Consider the following 14,938-nt stretch of genomic DNA (forward strand, 5'->3'; position numbering starts at 1 on the left):
AGAGGCTCTTTCAGATAAAGATGTGTCCGGGCCAGATTTTAGAAGGCCTCATTTCGTCAGAGGCTGGTGTTAGTTCCAGTAGCTTTTTGTTTATTTTTTAACAAACGTTCACTTGAAAAAAAAAGGGCAAGTAATGTAGGTAAGTGCGAGAACTTGGATGGCACAAAAGCATATTAAGACAAAGATCGCCTCCTTGTTCAGAGCTCTGCTGTGCGGCTCATCGTGATCGGGTTCTTGACTGCTCTTCCAAAACTGTCACAGTTGACGTGCATGTATGTGCACGCATGTACCTGTTCGGTTGTCTGTAAGGTCTTTGTATTGACTTTCTTGCAAGGACCTTGTCAGAGAGCCTCAGGTACACAGAACTTGAATCAGCATATGCTGTGGTCCATTGCCCTTAAGTACAGGTGCACACTGAGCCCACCTTGATGAATTTGCTTTCTATGTGTCCTTCCTGTCCACCATCCATTCACTTGTGTGTGTGTGTGTGTGTGTGTGTGTGTGTGTGTGTGTGTGTGTGTGGCCTTGGAAAAATACATGGTGGTGTCATTTTAGGGTATTTATGTGTATGTTGTTAATTCATAGAAACGGAATTGTGTTTTAGGTGCTATTCTGTGTCTCGTAGTTTCATTCAACCCAGTGTTTGGACACTGTCCCCGATGCGGTGACAGACAGCTGGTTTCTGCAGAGACCCTGCCATAGTCATGGCTGTGCTGTGTCCGTGCTCTCACCATAGAGACTTGGGTCTGCTCTCTCCACCACAGCACAGCCTGGAGTTTTCGTGAGCGTGGCTTGTCATAGACCTTTGCCGTCCAGGGTCTCTGCTACACACGTGTAGAACTTCACGGGTCTCTGCCGCGCCCAGAAGGGTCACGCCTGTGTATGCTTACACCGACGGTGCGTGAGGCTGGTTTCTGCCTCATTTCAGAACTGCTCTGTGGGGTGTGGAGCGGCTGTGCAGTCGTTCATCTTTCTCATTGGAGTTACCTGTTCACACCGTCTGCCCACTCGTCTTCTGGGTCTCATGCTTTTTGTCATCTCGACCGACAGAAGTTCTTGTTGTAGCTGCTATTGCAGTCTTTGATGGTCGGAGAAGGTTCCGTGTCTTCTCCAGTCCAGACCCCTGTCTTCACTTGGTCCGTGCCATGCTCTGAGGAGAAACGCTTCGTTTTGTTAGAACCTTACCCATTAATCTTTCACCCTGTGATTTGTACTTTTAGAATCTTATTTAAGAAATTCCTCCTCAAATTAAGGGCATGAAAATATTCTCCCGTACTTTTTTCCAAAATTTTTATCATTTTACTCGCAAACATTTGTGTTGTAAATAATAATGTGGCTTTACTACTTTAGTATGGTGAGTCAGTTTTCCTGGGACCGTCTACTAAATAATCGAGACCCTCTCCTTTGATCTGTGAAGGCGTCCCTGTAATATACTGAACTCCCTTACAAAGACGGGGCTGCTCCTAGGCTCCTAGCCTCTCGAGTCTCTATAATCCAGTGTACTTGCACAGGTTCCACAGTTTTTACACTTCTGACATTTTAGTGTGTTTAAAGGTCTGGTTGGATAAGACTGTTCTTCATCCTTCTCTCATCACACTTGTAGCTTTTTACGAGCCTCTGTTCTTCTGTACATATTATAGAATCGGCTTCTCAGGTGCATACATGTCTTGCTTAGATTTTATATGGAATTGTGGAATTATGGATTGAAAGGGAAAGAATGAACATAAAGTTAAATCAGTCCCTCCATGAGTATCATGTATTTTTCCATACATGAACTGTCATCTGGGTCAGTTATATGCCAGGCAGTTTTGACAGATTAATTCCTAGAACTTCATACTTCCTATATTCATGTGAGAATTATCTTATTATCTATTGTGTATTCTGGATAATTGTTGCTGATGTACACGAACACGATTTATTTTTATTGTGGCAAAAAACACGTGATGTAAAATCTATCACATTAACCATTTTTTAAGAGTTTATATATATATACTTTTTAATTTAATTTTTTTTTAAATTTTTTAAAATGTTTATTTTTGAGAGAGACAGAGCATGAGCAGGGGAGGGGCAGAGAGGGAGACAGAATCTGAAGCAGGCTCTGCGCTGTCAGCGCAAAGCTCAGTGCGGGGCCCGAACTCACAGACTGTGAGATCATGACCTGAGCTGAAGTCAGACACTTAACCGACTGAGCCACCCAGGTGCCCCAAGAGTTTATATCTTTAAAAAGCAGTTTTGGGTTCACAACAAAATTAAGAGGAGTGTACAGAGATTTCCCATATACTCTGTGTCCCCGCACACGCACACCCCCCAGAATGTGCATCTGTTCCAATGATGAACCTGCCCGGATACATCATAGTCACCCAGAGTCCGTAGTTTACGTGAGGCTTTACTCTGCGTGTGGCACGTTCTCTGGGTTTGGGCAGTTACTTAATCATGTGTATTTGTCATTAGGGTGTCATAAAGAGTATTTTCACTGCCTTGAAAATCCTCTGTGCTCCACCCTGTCACCCCTTCCTCTCCCCAGCCCCTGACAACCCCTGAGCTTTCTGTTGTCTCCATGGTCCCGCCTTTTTCAGAACGTCACACAGATAGAATCATACAGGATGTAGCCTTTTCAGATTGGCTGCTGTCACTTAGTGAAATGCACTTGCGGACCCTCCATCTTCATGGCGTCTTCGTGGTGTCTTCATGGCGTGACGGCCTGCTCCTTCTTAGTGCCGAATACCATCCCATTGCCTGGACGCACCCGTGTGTTTGCCCGTCACCTCCCAAAGGACACCTTACTGGTTCCCAGCGCTGGCAGTTCTGTAAACCATCTGTGTGCAGGTTTGGTGCGGACCTACATTTTGAGCTCCTTTGAGTAAATACCAACGAGTGTGATCGCTGGGTCACGTGGTAAGAATATGTTCAGTTTTGTAAGAAACTGTGAAAACATGTAGAGAACTACTAAAAATCGACAACAGAAAACCTGATTCAAAAATGGATGAAGGACTTGAAAAGCCGCGTCTCCGGGAAGATGCACCGACGGCCAACAAGTGCAGGAAGATGTCCCCGATCGGCCGGGACACGCGGACCAAAACCACAGCGAGACACCCCCTCACACCCATGGGGATGCCCCCGCCAACAAAACAGGACAAGACAGAAGATGACAAGTGTTGGCGAGGACGTGGAGAGCTTGGAACCCTGAGCGCGGCTGGTGGGAATGTAGATGGGGCAGCCGCTACGGGAACAGTGTGGCGACTCGTCAGAGTGCTAGCTAGAACTGCCATGTGACCCAGCCATCCCACTTCTGGGCATTCGCCCCAACAACTGAAAGCGGGGTCTCCAGCAGATTCTTGCTCACTCGCGTTCACTGCAGCGTTCTTCACAGGAGCCCAAACGTGATGGCGTGTCTGTCTGTTAAGATCTTTGGCCCATTTTTAAAAACATGGTAGTTTGTTTTCTTGTTGAGTTTTAAGAGTTTTTCACATGTTTTAGATAACAGTCACTTATCAGATTTTTCTCCCAGCCTGTGACTTGTCTGTTCATCCTGTGGACGTTGGTCTTACCCAAGCCGAAGTTCTAAATTTTAATGCAGTCCAACTCATCAATGTTGTCTCTCGTGGATTGCACCCTCGGTGCTGTATGTACACTCATCACCATATCGAGGTCACCTAGGTTTTCTCCTGTGTTATTTCTAGGGGGTTATGGTTTTGCATTCTGCATTTAGGTCTGTGATCCTTGTGAGTTAATTATCGTGAAGGGTGTAGGATCTCTGTCCAGATTCACTTTTTTGCACATGGGTCCTCGGTTGTTTCAGCACCACTTGTTGAAGAGACTCTATTTGCTCCCTGCGTTGCCTTTGTTTTTTGTCTAGGATCGGTTAACTGTGTCTATGTGAGTCTGTTTCTGGGCTTTCTGTTCTGTCCCCTTGATCTATTCGTGTCTTGATTGCCGTTTGGATTTTGAATCCAGTTCTGTCGTATGTGTCGGGGAGGAATTGGTTCCTCACATTCTAACGAGGACAGGAGCCGGGTGGCCTCCAGTTGGCCTGTGCTTCTAACCAACCAGCTGTAAATTGGAGGTCTCAAGGACCTCCTCCTTGGATTCGGTTAACTTGCTAGGGTGACTCACGGATCTCAGAGAAACATCTCCCCCACTAGATCACTAGCTTATTATAAAAGGATATAACTCAGGAACAGCCAGATGAAGAGACGCAGAGGGCGAGGCATGGGGAGAGGAGGGTCAGGGAGCACCCACGCCGTCTCCAGCCGTGCTGCTCTCCTCACATCCACACACCCACCAACCCGGAAGCTTCAAATCCTGTCCTTTGCAGTTTTTATGGATGCTTCATTACATAGGCACATTTGATTAAATCATTGGCCATTGATTTTTTTTTTTTTTTTAAGTAATCTCTATATCCAACATGGAGTTCAAACTCATGACCCAAAGATCAAGAGTTGCACGCTCTACCAACTGAGCCAGCCAGGTGCTCCAAATCATTGGCTATTGGTGATTAACTCAACCTCTAGCCCCTCTCCCCTCCCTGGGGGTCAGGGGGATGGGACTGAAATTCCCAACCCTCTAAACCAGCCCTCCTCCTTAGGTGCTTTCTAAAAGCCACCTCATTAACATAGCAAAAGACATCTGTAAGGCTCTCCTCACCTAGGAAATTCCTAAGGTTTTATAGGAGCCTGAGCCAAGAACCATGAACATGAACAAAGACCAAATATGTATAAGACCAAGATATGTTTCTTACAAATCCCAGTATCCCAGTTACTGCAGTTTTATCGTAAGTCTAAAAGCCCCCCAGTGCCAGTCCTCCGACTGTGTTCTCCTCCTGTGCTGCGTTGGTGGTGCTGGGTCTTGAGCCTCTGGTGAACTTGAGAATCATTTTGTCAACACCTGCAATATACCTTGCTGAGATCATGACTGGGACTGACCAAGCCGAGAAGAGCCGACATCTTAACAATACCCAGTGTTCCTGTCCATGAACATGGAATATCTCTGCATTTATGTAGTTCTTCTTTGATTCTTTTCTCGGAGTTTGGTAGTTTTCCTCATAGAGATCTCATACATATCCTGTTAGATTTATACCTAAATATTTAATATTTGAAGGTATTAATGTAAATGGTATTATTTTTTCAATTTCAAATTCCGCTTGTTCCTTGTTGGTCACACTGACCTTTGACCAAGGTGCAGTGGTGATTCATGGAGGAAAAGTCTTTTTAACAAATGGTGACTGGACAAGTGGACCTCTCTATGTGAAAACAGACAAGGGAACTTCATATTTTCACCACATACAGAGATTAAAATGGGCCACAGATGGGGGCGCCTGGGTAGCTTAGTTGGTTGAGTGACTGACTCTTGATTTTGGCTTAGGTCATGATCCCAGGGTCATGGGATCGAGCCCTGCATCGGGCTCCATGATAAGTGTGGAGCCTGCTTAAGAGTCACTCTCCCTCTGTCCCTCTCCCCTGCTCGTGTGCTCTCTCTAAATTAAGATAAATTTTTTTTTAAAAGGATCATAGATAGTAATGTATAAAAGTTGTAGAAGAAAACGGGAAAATCTTGGCAGTTGTGGTAGATATTTTCTTAGATATAACACTAAAAGCACTCTCCATAAAAGGAAAAACTGATAAATTGGACTTCATCAAATTAAAATTGCTTCTCTTTAAAGACACCATTAGAGAATGAGAAGTAATCACTGACTGGGAGGAAATATTCGCAAATCATGTATCTGATAAAGGGCCTGTATACAATATATAAATTTAGACCCTCAAAACTCAACCAGGGGGAAAAGCAGTTTTTAAAATGGGCAAAATAATCTGAATGGACACTTTACCAAAAAAGATGTCAGATCAGCACACGATAAAATGCTCAGCACCGTTCACCATCACTAGGAAATGCAGGCGAGGTGCAAAGTCCTACTGTGAGCTAAGATGAAAACAACCGGCCACGTAAAGGGTTGACAGGGATACAGGGAGACTGGTGCCCTTGTCTTCTGTGGGCGGACGTGTTCTTTTGAAGACGGGTTGGCGGTTTCTTAAAAGACTAAGGATGTGCCCATCGCACGCCCCAGCCATCGTGCTCGTGGGTGCGAGGTGGAAGTGGAAGTGCACGTCCGCAGAGTCACACGTGTGTGCTCAGAGCTCCTTTGTGGTAGTCGGCAAGCAGAGGCAGGCCAGCCGCCACCTGTACGGAAGTGGATAGGCACACGGTGGGTGTCCATGCGGCGGGTACTTGGGGGGGTGGGGATGAACAGTGCCACCCGGTGCACTGCGGGTAAGCCTCAAAATAACCGTGCAGAGGAAGAGAAACCAGACAAACAGGAGTGCTTGGCCGGTGATTCCATGAATTTAAATCCTAGAGAATGCAAACTAACCTCCAGTGGCAGAAAGCAGGTCAGTGGCCGCCCAGGGAGGGGCAGCAGGGGGGACATAGGACAAGGAGGACTCCGGGGATGATGGGTCTCAAGGGCACAGGCAGAAGTCGCCTCTCACTACCGCGTGGGCCTTAATATGTGCCCTGTCGTGAGTGTCAGCTGTACCTCAGTAATACCCAGAAGAGGAAATCACAGTGGAGATTAGAAAACGATCGGAAGTCACAAAGAGTCGCACAGCTAATCAGTTACAAAGAACAAGCTGTAGGTAGTTACGTGCAGGGTTATAGGCGACTTCAACAGAAATAAGTGTTGACACTGAAATGAAATGAAAACAGCCTTCCAGAAAAATGTGCATTCCTGAAACTGACTCAAGCGTAGGTGGAGAGGGGAATATGTAACCATTAAAAATACACACGTCACACCCAATCCCAGGAAGGAAACAAACTGAAGAAAACCAAAGACAGGAGAGGGCTGTAGAGAAGGCAGACCCGCTCGCCTGGACGGCTTTGGCGTGAACTCCCTACACTCCTGCAGAGCTGAGGATCCCTATTTTAGGTCATTTTTTCTAGAGATTAGAAGATGAGGGAAGGATCCCCAGCTCACTTTTTGGGATTATTGTCACCTCTGTTACCACGGCATTAAGGACGGTAAAGGAAAAAGTGGCAAGCCATCCTCAGTCATAAAAACCCGCCCACCCACACCAGAGCCAATAGTGCATTTTCAATAGTTGGATCAACTATTGAATTTTCTACAACTTCAATGCAATTTTAATCAAATGCCCTAATTTTTTCCCAGCCCTCGGGAATCTAATCCCAGCACTCAAATGGAAATCAGCAGTGTGAGACTGGTAACGACTGGTGGCAGCTTTGCCCGCATTTGAGGGGAAACGTAAACCAGATGGAAGTTTATTTCTGTCTCACAGAAAGTCAGGTCCAGAAGTCGGTGGGTCGTCCGGGTTCCGTCTTCCTGCTGCATCCAGGACGCATCTTCTGTCCTCGGGGTGCCACAGCGCCCCCTCCCCCCTCCCCCCCCCCCCCCCCCCGAATCCTCCGGCGCCTGGTCTGAGCTGCCACGGTGGCAGGAAGGAGGGGCGGCCGGGGGCGGCCCGGCCGCCACAGGCACAGTCACGTGGCAGCTGTGTCCCATCACCTGGAACCCGGCCCAGGCGCGTGCAGGCAGCCGGGGCCAGCGGGCTCGCACGTCGCCCCCCCCCCCCCAAGCCGGGATGGCAGCTGTGCTGCTTAGAGGGGGAGGGAACGGGACTGCAGGTGCTGCTGCGTGTGGGATCTGCGGTCGGCAAACAGTCCCAGAGCGTGTTTATGCTCCGAGAAAAGCAGGCCCCTTCACACGGCACACAGAAGCACATTCCAGGCAAATTACGGAGCTGAACGCGAAGAGTGGGTCCTGGCAATCCTTGTGGCTTCCACTTAAGCAGATTTCTCAATCAAGGCGCAGAAAGCCCAAATTAGAAAGAAAAACATGAATAAATTTGACTAACTTGGAAATTTAAAACTTATTTACCAAAACCCCTTTAGATACAGTGAAGAGAAAAGCCACACACTGGGGAAAGAGACTCTGACTTCTATAACCAGCAAGAGGTGAGAACCCAGCCGATAAAGCCAATTCCTGCAGCTTGGTAATTCAGAGGCGCTGCCTGAAGAAGCGTCCCTGCAGGCGAGAAGGAAACGTTCCAGGTCTTGTTGAGATGGGGTGACACTCGTGAGCGTGAAAGTCAAAACTCACGGACGGGAACCCTCACGACCTGTGCCTGTAAACTGGTTACGCGTCATCCGTGCAAACAGCAGACAAGGCAGACACACAGGCCTGGAGGAAAGGGGGCAGGATGCTTCTAGAAGGGACAACATGGAGACAGCCACCACCCCTGCTGCCTCTCTCACCTCTCACGGTGTGGTGTGTGGGCGCCCACACGCACAGTTCTCCAGGTCCCTGGGATGCCTCCTGGGGCTCATGCAGACCCCGCAGATTAAGGGCTGGGCCTCACGGGACTGCCCCCCCTGCAGACGACAGTTGCATCTGCTAGAACTGGGCCCGGGGCTCCCGCACCCTGTCCCACTCGGCTATTGGACTCAGTCCTCGGGTTGAACAGTTTGCTAATATAGCTCACGGAAGTCAGAGAAAACAGTTTACTTAACACCTACCGGTTGGTTATGAAGAATACAACTCGGGAACAGCCAGGTGGAAGAAGAGAAGGTTCGGGGGCGTATGGAGCATCCGCGTCTCCGGGCATATGGCACCTCCCTTCCAGCTCCTTGCTTGTTCACCGCTCCCCGCCCCCCACTGCCATAGCTCCCTGCGCCCTCGGGGTGGAGGGCTTCCGGCCCACTTGTCCCTGTGGACCGGCCCCCACCCTCCCGGGTCACCTCATTAGCATAAGCTCCAGAGTGCTTGAAAGGGGCTTGAAAGGGGCTCGTTATTCCGAGTCACACCAACACCTGGCCAGGGGGCTGGAGGGTTAGAAAAGTCCTCGGAAATGCTCTGGTGGCCTGCAGGCTACCAGCTGGCTGCAGTCTCCGCCCCAAGGGAACGAGAGCATCTCGGGAGTCCCTTCTGGAAGGCAGGGCTGACCTGTGTGCCTCCCAGAGAGGCAGGGTCACTCCGTCGGAAGAGCACGGGACAGGGGCAGGGGGCAGGCTTAGGGGCGAGGCCACCGTGGGCTGGGGGCGGGGAGGGAGGCATGGCACTGACGCCAAGGGTCACCAGGTACCATGCGTCTGTCTGGTGGGCGGTTTGGCCGAGAAGGCTGCGTGGGGGCAGCCTCGCGGCGAATCCCGTGGAGAAGCAGGTGGGGTGACCTTGGTTCTGACGACCACAGCCTCTGTGCACCCAGCTGCGTGGAGCTGAGGGAGGAAGCCGGGGCTTCCTGTGTGGGCACACTCCGAGACAGCCCAGTGGGGAGAGCCGTGCGGTGGGGAGAAGGGCCCCCGCGCTCCCGTGGAAGCCGTGGGCGGCTGTGGAGAAGCTCCATCAGGGACCTGGCCGGGCGACAGTGCTCTGAGCCCTGGCCTCCAAGAAGTCACGGGGGGAGGGGATCGAGAGAGGCCGGAGCGTGTGGGCACCTGCCTGGTTCTTTCTAGCATCGCCCGGCACAGCGCCGTGGACCCCTGCACCCTCACGCGGGGCTGAGCCAGTTCGCAGTCTTTGCAGAGGTCAGCTGGGGGGCGTCGTTTGCCTGGAGCCCGGCGGCGTCTGCTCTCCTCGCCCTCCCAGGGGTCTGTAAGGTGCATCGGCAGGAGCCCATCTGCCAAAGCGGGGGGCACGCCCCGCGTTCCCGCCAGGGCCTCCACGGGGCCGTCACGGCTCCTAGAGTCCTGCCGAGAAGCACGTGCTCAGAATCAATGACTCGTTGCCAAGTACAGGGTTCTGCAAAGTCACTGTTTTAGAGGTTGTCCTGGGAGGCCGAGTTCCCCCTAAAATGGTCTAAACCCCTACGCAGGCTTGAATGTACATAAGGAGGGCTGCCCTGCGATTTTTGTGAGCACTTCATGCTTTTTCTTGCAGGATAGGAAGACCTGCGTTTGACCTTCCTTTTTAGGGGGTGGGAGGCACACGCAGGGCTGGGGGCTCCCCCTTCAGCGTGCGTTATTGATCTGGCAGGTGTGTAGTTTGAGCGCCGGAGAGCTCAGCGAATGCAGCCGAAGCCTCTCCTCCTTGGAGCTTGCACGCTGGTTGGGGGGTGGGGGGAGGGGACAGCTATGACCGGTAGACCGTAGATTATGTAGGTAGCCCAGGAGGGCACACGGGAGCGTCCCCTGAGAGGAACTTGCTGCAGAGACTAACAGGCGGGGGCACCGTACCCAGGAGGCTGGAGGACCTGGGAGGAGTGGCCGGGAGGCCCCTCGCCCCTGGTGGCCCGAGCATGGGAGGGGGGTGGGGGGCGGCATCCAGTTGCACAGACCTTTGGAACTATGGTGTTTTCTAGGGAGAAGATAGGGGCCTTGGAGGGTTTTGTGCACGGGAGTGACCAGGCCTGGCCTGTTGTCACAGGGTCACATGGCTGCTCTCCAGGGATGGGCCATGGTGGGGGGGGGGGGTAGGCGACAGCGATGCAGCAGGTGGGGACCTGCGGGAGCAATGCAAGGAGTCGGCTCCGGGGTCTGTTCTGAAAGGAGGTCCCCAGCACTGCTGGCTGCCAGCCGGTGACAGGAGCCAGCAGGAGAGCCCGAAAACAGAGCGTGGAGCTGGGTGGGTCAGGAGTCTGGGCAGAGAACCCTGTGCCACCACTGGTTGCCAGCATTGACCCACTGGGCACTGCCCTCTGTCTCCTAACATGAGGGCGTGGGGGGGGGTGCACTGGACTTCAGCCTGAAGTCCAGTGGCCGTGAGGTGAGAGCAGTGTGAGCGGGGGAGGGAGGGCTCTCGACAGAGTGGCCTGGGCCTCACTGCACGATACCCCAGCCCCGCCCCCACGTCCTGTCCAGACCCTGCAGCCCCCTAGACCCAAGCCCAGGATGTTTCTAAGAGGGGCCTCACTTCCCTGTCCCCACCCGCTTGTGACCTGCAGACGGCCTTCCCACGGCCTCTGCCTGTGGCTCCTTCCTGACACACAGAGGAACGTGGAGGTGAGTCGTCTCCTAAAAACACTTCCACTAAATAAGATGGAGTGGTGGCTCCCCACCGGCCTCAGGCTGCCCGGGTAGGTCCTGGCCCTGCCTTCCCCCGACCTTCCTCTCCTTCCTCTCGGGGCAGCCACCGCACCCCCTCCCGGGTCTGGCTGGGCCCCCAGGACCCAGGTTGCAACTCAAGGTTGCCCTCAGGACCTTCCCCGAAGTTTTCCTTTTCTGGGGACCTTGCCTTCCCTTGGATTGATTTCCCTCCACTTATGTTCTTGATCGTGTGTTTGCCTTGGCTCCACTCGCCCCCAGTCCAGACGGCCCCCTGGCCCCAGAACACGTGGGCCGCGTCTTCCCAGCCCCACGGACTTGGTGCCCAGCACCTGCTGCTGTCTGTAGGACGTGGGAAGGGGGCAGGGCCATGCCGGTGCGAGGGCAGAGGCTCAAGCAGGAGCCTAGGTTGTCAGTGATGGGAACGCATCTTGACCAGCGTCAGCCGAGCACACGGTCTCCCGTCCTGCGCCGTCCTGCTCGGGTCAGTCCCCGCTGCGGGCCGGGGAGGGCCGGCCGCCGCAGGGACCTCACCCCCCACCTCCAGCCGAGCCTCCCTGCATGTGTCAGACCAGGCCCCGCCCAGGGTTGTCACCAAGGAGCAGGCAACTGGTTTGATGTTTTCAGCATCTCCTTTGCAGTTGTTTTTATTGGAAGTAATAACATAAAGATTTACTTTCTCTTCTGACTTTTCTCCCAAGAAACGTGGCTCACTGAACCTTCTTTTAGAACTGAGCCTCAGAGGGTGTGTCACGGGAGGCACAAAGGCAAGAGATGTTTCCACAGCTCCGAATAATTGTTAAGTAGGATTTTCTCTACGTCAGTTAACATTTTTAAGTGCTGTCTTCTCCTGTTTGTACACATCGGGGCACGTGAGTGTGACCAGGCAGCCGTGCGTGGTGCTGGCTCGGTGCGCGTGTGACACGGACCCCCCCCCCCCCCTTGCACTCAAGCGTGTGTTCCCTCTGCCCCCAGGTGGAACGTGGTGGGCGTCCAGGGCTCACTGCTCAGCATCTTCGTGGAGCCGATTTACTTCTCGAGCATCATCCTGGGCAGTCTCTACCACGGGGACCACCTCTCCAGGGCCATGTACCAGCGGATCGCAAACATAGAAGACCTGCCCCCGCTGTACACCCTCAACAAGCCTCTGCTCAGCGGCAAGTACCTCTCCGGTGGGGTCGTTTCCTTGTTCAGATAACCGCGTCTCGCCAGTGCGGACGCCGTAGGGACGCTGCTCTGGCCGTCAGAAAGGCCGGGCCGCTCTGTGAGGGTGGAAGGCGGTGTGTCGGGGCCTCTGGGCCATCGTAAGTGGGGCCTCATACGCTTCATCTTCTCGTCGATTGGAAGCCTTGGCGTTTTGCAGAGCCCACACTTGGCTCCTGCGTGTTTTTCTGTGTCGGCGGGAGAGGCTCGCAGATGCCACGGAAATGACGCAGGCGTCAGCGTCCGAGACGAAGCTGGGCTGGGCCTCCCGGGATTGGTCGTCTCCGTGACGAGCCCGGCTCGCTCTCGGGAGGCTGGCGACGGAGCTGGGCGTACCCGGGACGGGTCCGGGATGTGTCAGTGATGACATGCCCGAGTGCCCTTTGTCACCGGTTTGTCTGCTGTGTCCCCTGTAGCATCTCAGTGGTGACCGGTGAGGGAACAGCAGCTCTTGAATGCAAGGGTCCTAATCTCTCAGTTCAGCCCGTTTAAAGGATGCAGTTAAGGTATTTTTTTTCCTTTTGAAAATATCGTTCTGCTTACTTTTTTAAAGCTCTGAACTAAAACTGTAACCCCAAACTAAAACGTGTTTCTCCCGGTGTGTGCGCGTGTGCTGCCTCGTTTGTGGTGCTGGCCACTAGCTCACCTTTCCCTGGGGAAAAGCGGTGTGGCATTTCGTTTGAAGGCACGTCTCTTAGAGCGCGCGAATTATGCACAATGGAGGAAACCGGCGGTTGTGTCTGATCAAATTCTGCAGCCCCCCTGACTTTAACCCCAACCTTTAAAGACAAAATACTGACTCCACTAACGCTTGGTGGGAAATTGCAGCCGTGGCGTCCACGTGCACGGAGCGTCTGCTGGGACACAGGAGGTGAGCGTGAGTATTTCCTTGTGGGTCAGCACACGGGTTCCCGGACTCGGGAGACTGCTCTCCCCATGTAGCCTCCGTGGTCTGTAAGTTCAGCGGTCACCTGACCTCTGGATTCACGGACACTGACCGCACTGGGAGACGCGTGGCACAGAGTTGTCGCTCAGCGGTAGTTGGGAACCTGTGCCCTGTTGACTGAAACTGAGTCACGTGTATATGAAGTGCGTACGTACCTGTAATAAGATATGAAAATCGCGTTTGCAAGATAGAGACCCTGAGGTCGTCCTGTGTGTATTTGCGACGAAGACGGACCTGCTCTCCTTTCTCCCCTCCCCCGCATCCCCTCCACTCCCAGACCCTAAAGCACGCAGCCGCAAGGTTGTGGCAGAGCACCTGCGGGCACAGAGGGCCTCCCGCGGAGCCGGGCCACCTTGCTGTCGCTCTATCACACTGGCAGCTTGCATGGCCCGGTTTCCTGGTCTTCCCTCCCCAGGATGGGGATGGGCTGGGGCCCTGCGTGATCCTTCTGGACAAGCATGTGGGAGTTCTGTGAAATCCAGGGGCAGCGCTGAGGTCTCAGGAAGCAGAATATTTCTCAAATGCTGGGCCACTGGACAGCATCACTTTGGCATCGAAGTCTGCTTCAAAATGCAAACTATTTGATAGTTTCAAACAGAGAGGGAGGCAAACCATAAGAGACTCTTAAATGCAGAGAACAAGCTGAGCGTTGATAGAGGGGCCGGGGGAGGGGAACGGGTGACGGGCACCAAGGAGGCCACTTGTTGGGATGAGCACTGGGTGTCGTATGTAAGCGATGAATCATGGGAATCCACCCCCAAAACCAAGAGTGCCCTGTATGCGCCGTATTTAACTAACTTGACAATAAATTATATTTAAAAAAAAATGCAAACTATTTGAGATATTTTACTTTGGATAAATGCTTTATTTTAGAAACAGTGATGTTTGGTTGGTTTTCCTTGAATAGAGTTGAAGTCTGTGCAGTGAGTAGCTTTGGGGAAGATGCTTTCAGTCTGTGGCACTCCCGTGAGGTCTGCAGGGCGGAAGCCAGAGGGGCGAGCAGGGAGGAGGTGCAGACGCCACTCCCGTCAGCGGACCAGCGCACATCGGCCTCCTGGGTGGAAATCTGAGTGGATGATATTGTCACAACGCAAGGACTCGGGCAGGGGGGGTCTAGGGCAGTGAGCACTGAGGTCTGAAGTGGGGTAGGGTCTCACTCCTTTAAAATGGGCCCCACAGCAAAGCCCTTCTAGGAAAGTCCTACATTTAACGAGTGGCCTGGACAGTGGAACAGCCAGGACACTGTGGGTTTCCTTCCGGCCCTGTCCGTACATGTGCGCGTGTGCGTGCGTGTACGTGTATTTATCACAGTTCACGGATGTCTGTCCTGCCTTTTTCACCTCATGTTGTATCACACATCGTCCCGTGTTGAAGGAGAATGATGGTGTAGCAGGACCTAGGCCACGGTGTCCTCGGAGAGGAACAAAGACGGCCATCGGCGCAGCGCGGGGAGCGGCCTGGTAAACGAGACTGTTGCCGACAACCGCAGCGGATCCAGGGGCTCTTCCACCGATGTGGTGGTGGGCCGATTTCCTTAATGCCACCAAGGACAGACGGGAAGAATGTCATTTCTGCGTCAGCGTAGAACTTCTCGGTGGCGAGCTGTGACTGCGGGGCCGCGAGCACTCACGTGATTCCCTTCCCTGGCGTTTTGGACGCGGGAGCCTCTTGAACTCTTGTATCTTCTTTCCAGATCAGTTGCACATCCGGCACCTGCAAGCTTCCGATTCGAATCTGTCGGCCCCTGAGGGAGCCGCCCGGCCTGTCCGGGGCTGCTGTCCAGGTGCCTGGAGAACTGGGGAA

General features: G+C 52.8%; 1 protein-coding gene across 9 annotated transcripts in view; it reads left to right on the forward strand.

Moving 5' to 3' along the window:
• ADARB1 (adenosine deaminase RNA specific B1) overlaps window positions 1-14,938 on the forward strand; it is a 134,691-nt gene that overhangs the window by 102,159 nt on the left and 17,594 nt on the right. For 8 of the 9 annotated variants that reach the window (XM_086676156.1, XM_086676158.1, XM_086676157.1 and 5 more), the window contains one exon: window positions 11,962-12,143. In XM_086676156.1, coding sequence (XP_086532282.1) covers window positions 11,962-12,143 — 182 coding nt within the window. Of the gene's footprint in view, window positions 1-11,961; window positions 12,144-12,605; window positions 12,696-14,938 lie in introns of all 9 variants that reach the window. The other variant, XR_015240516.1, reaches the window with a different exon arrangement.

Source organism: Puma concolor, chromosome C2, assembly GCF_028749965.1.
Source record: "Puma concolor isolate L17-30 chromosome C2, mPumCon1.1.hap2, whole genome shotgun sequence".
Lineage (NCBI taxonomy): Eukaryota > Metazoa > Chordata > Mammalia > Carnivora > Felidae > Puma > Puma concolor.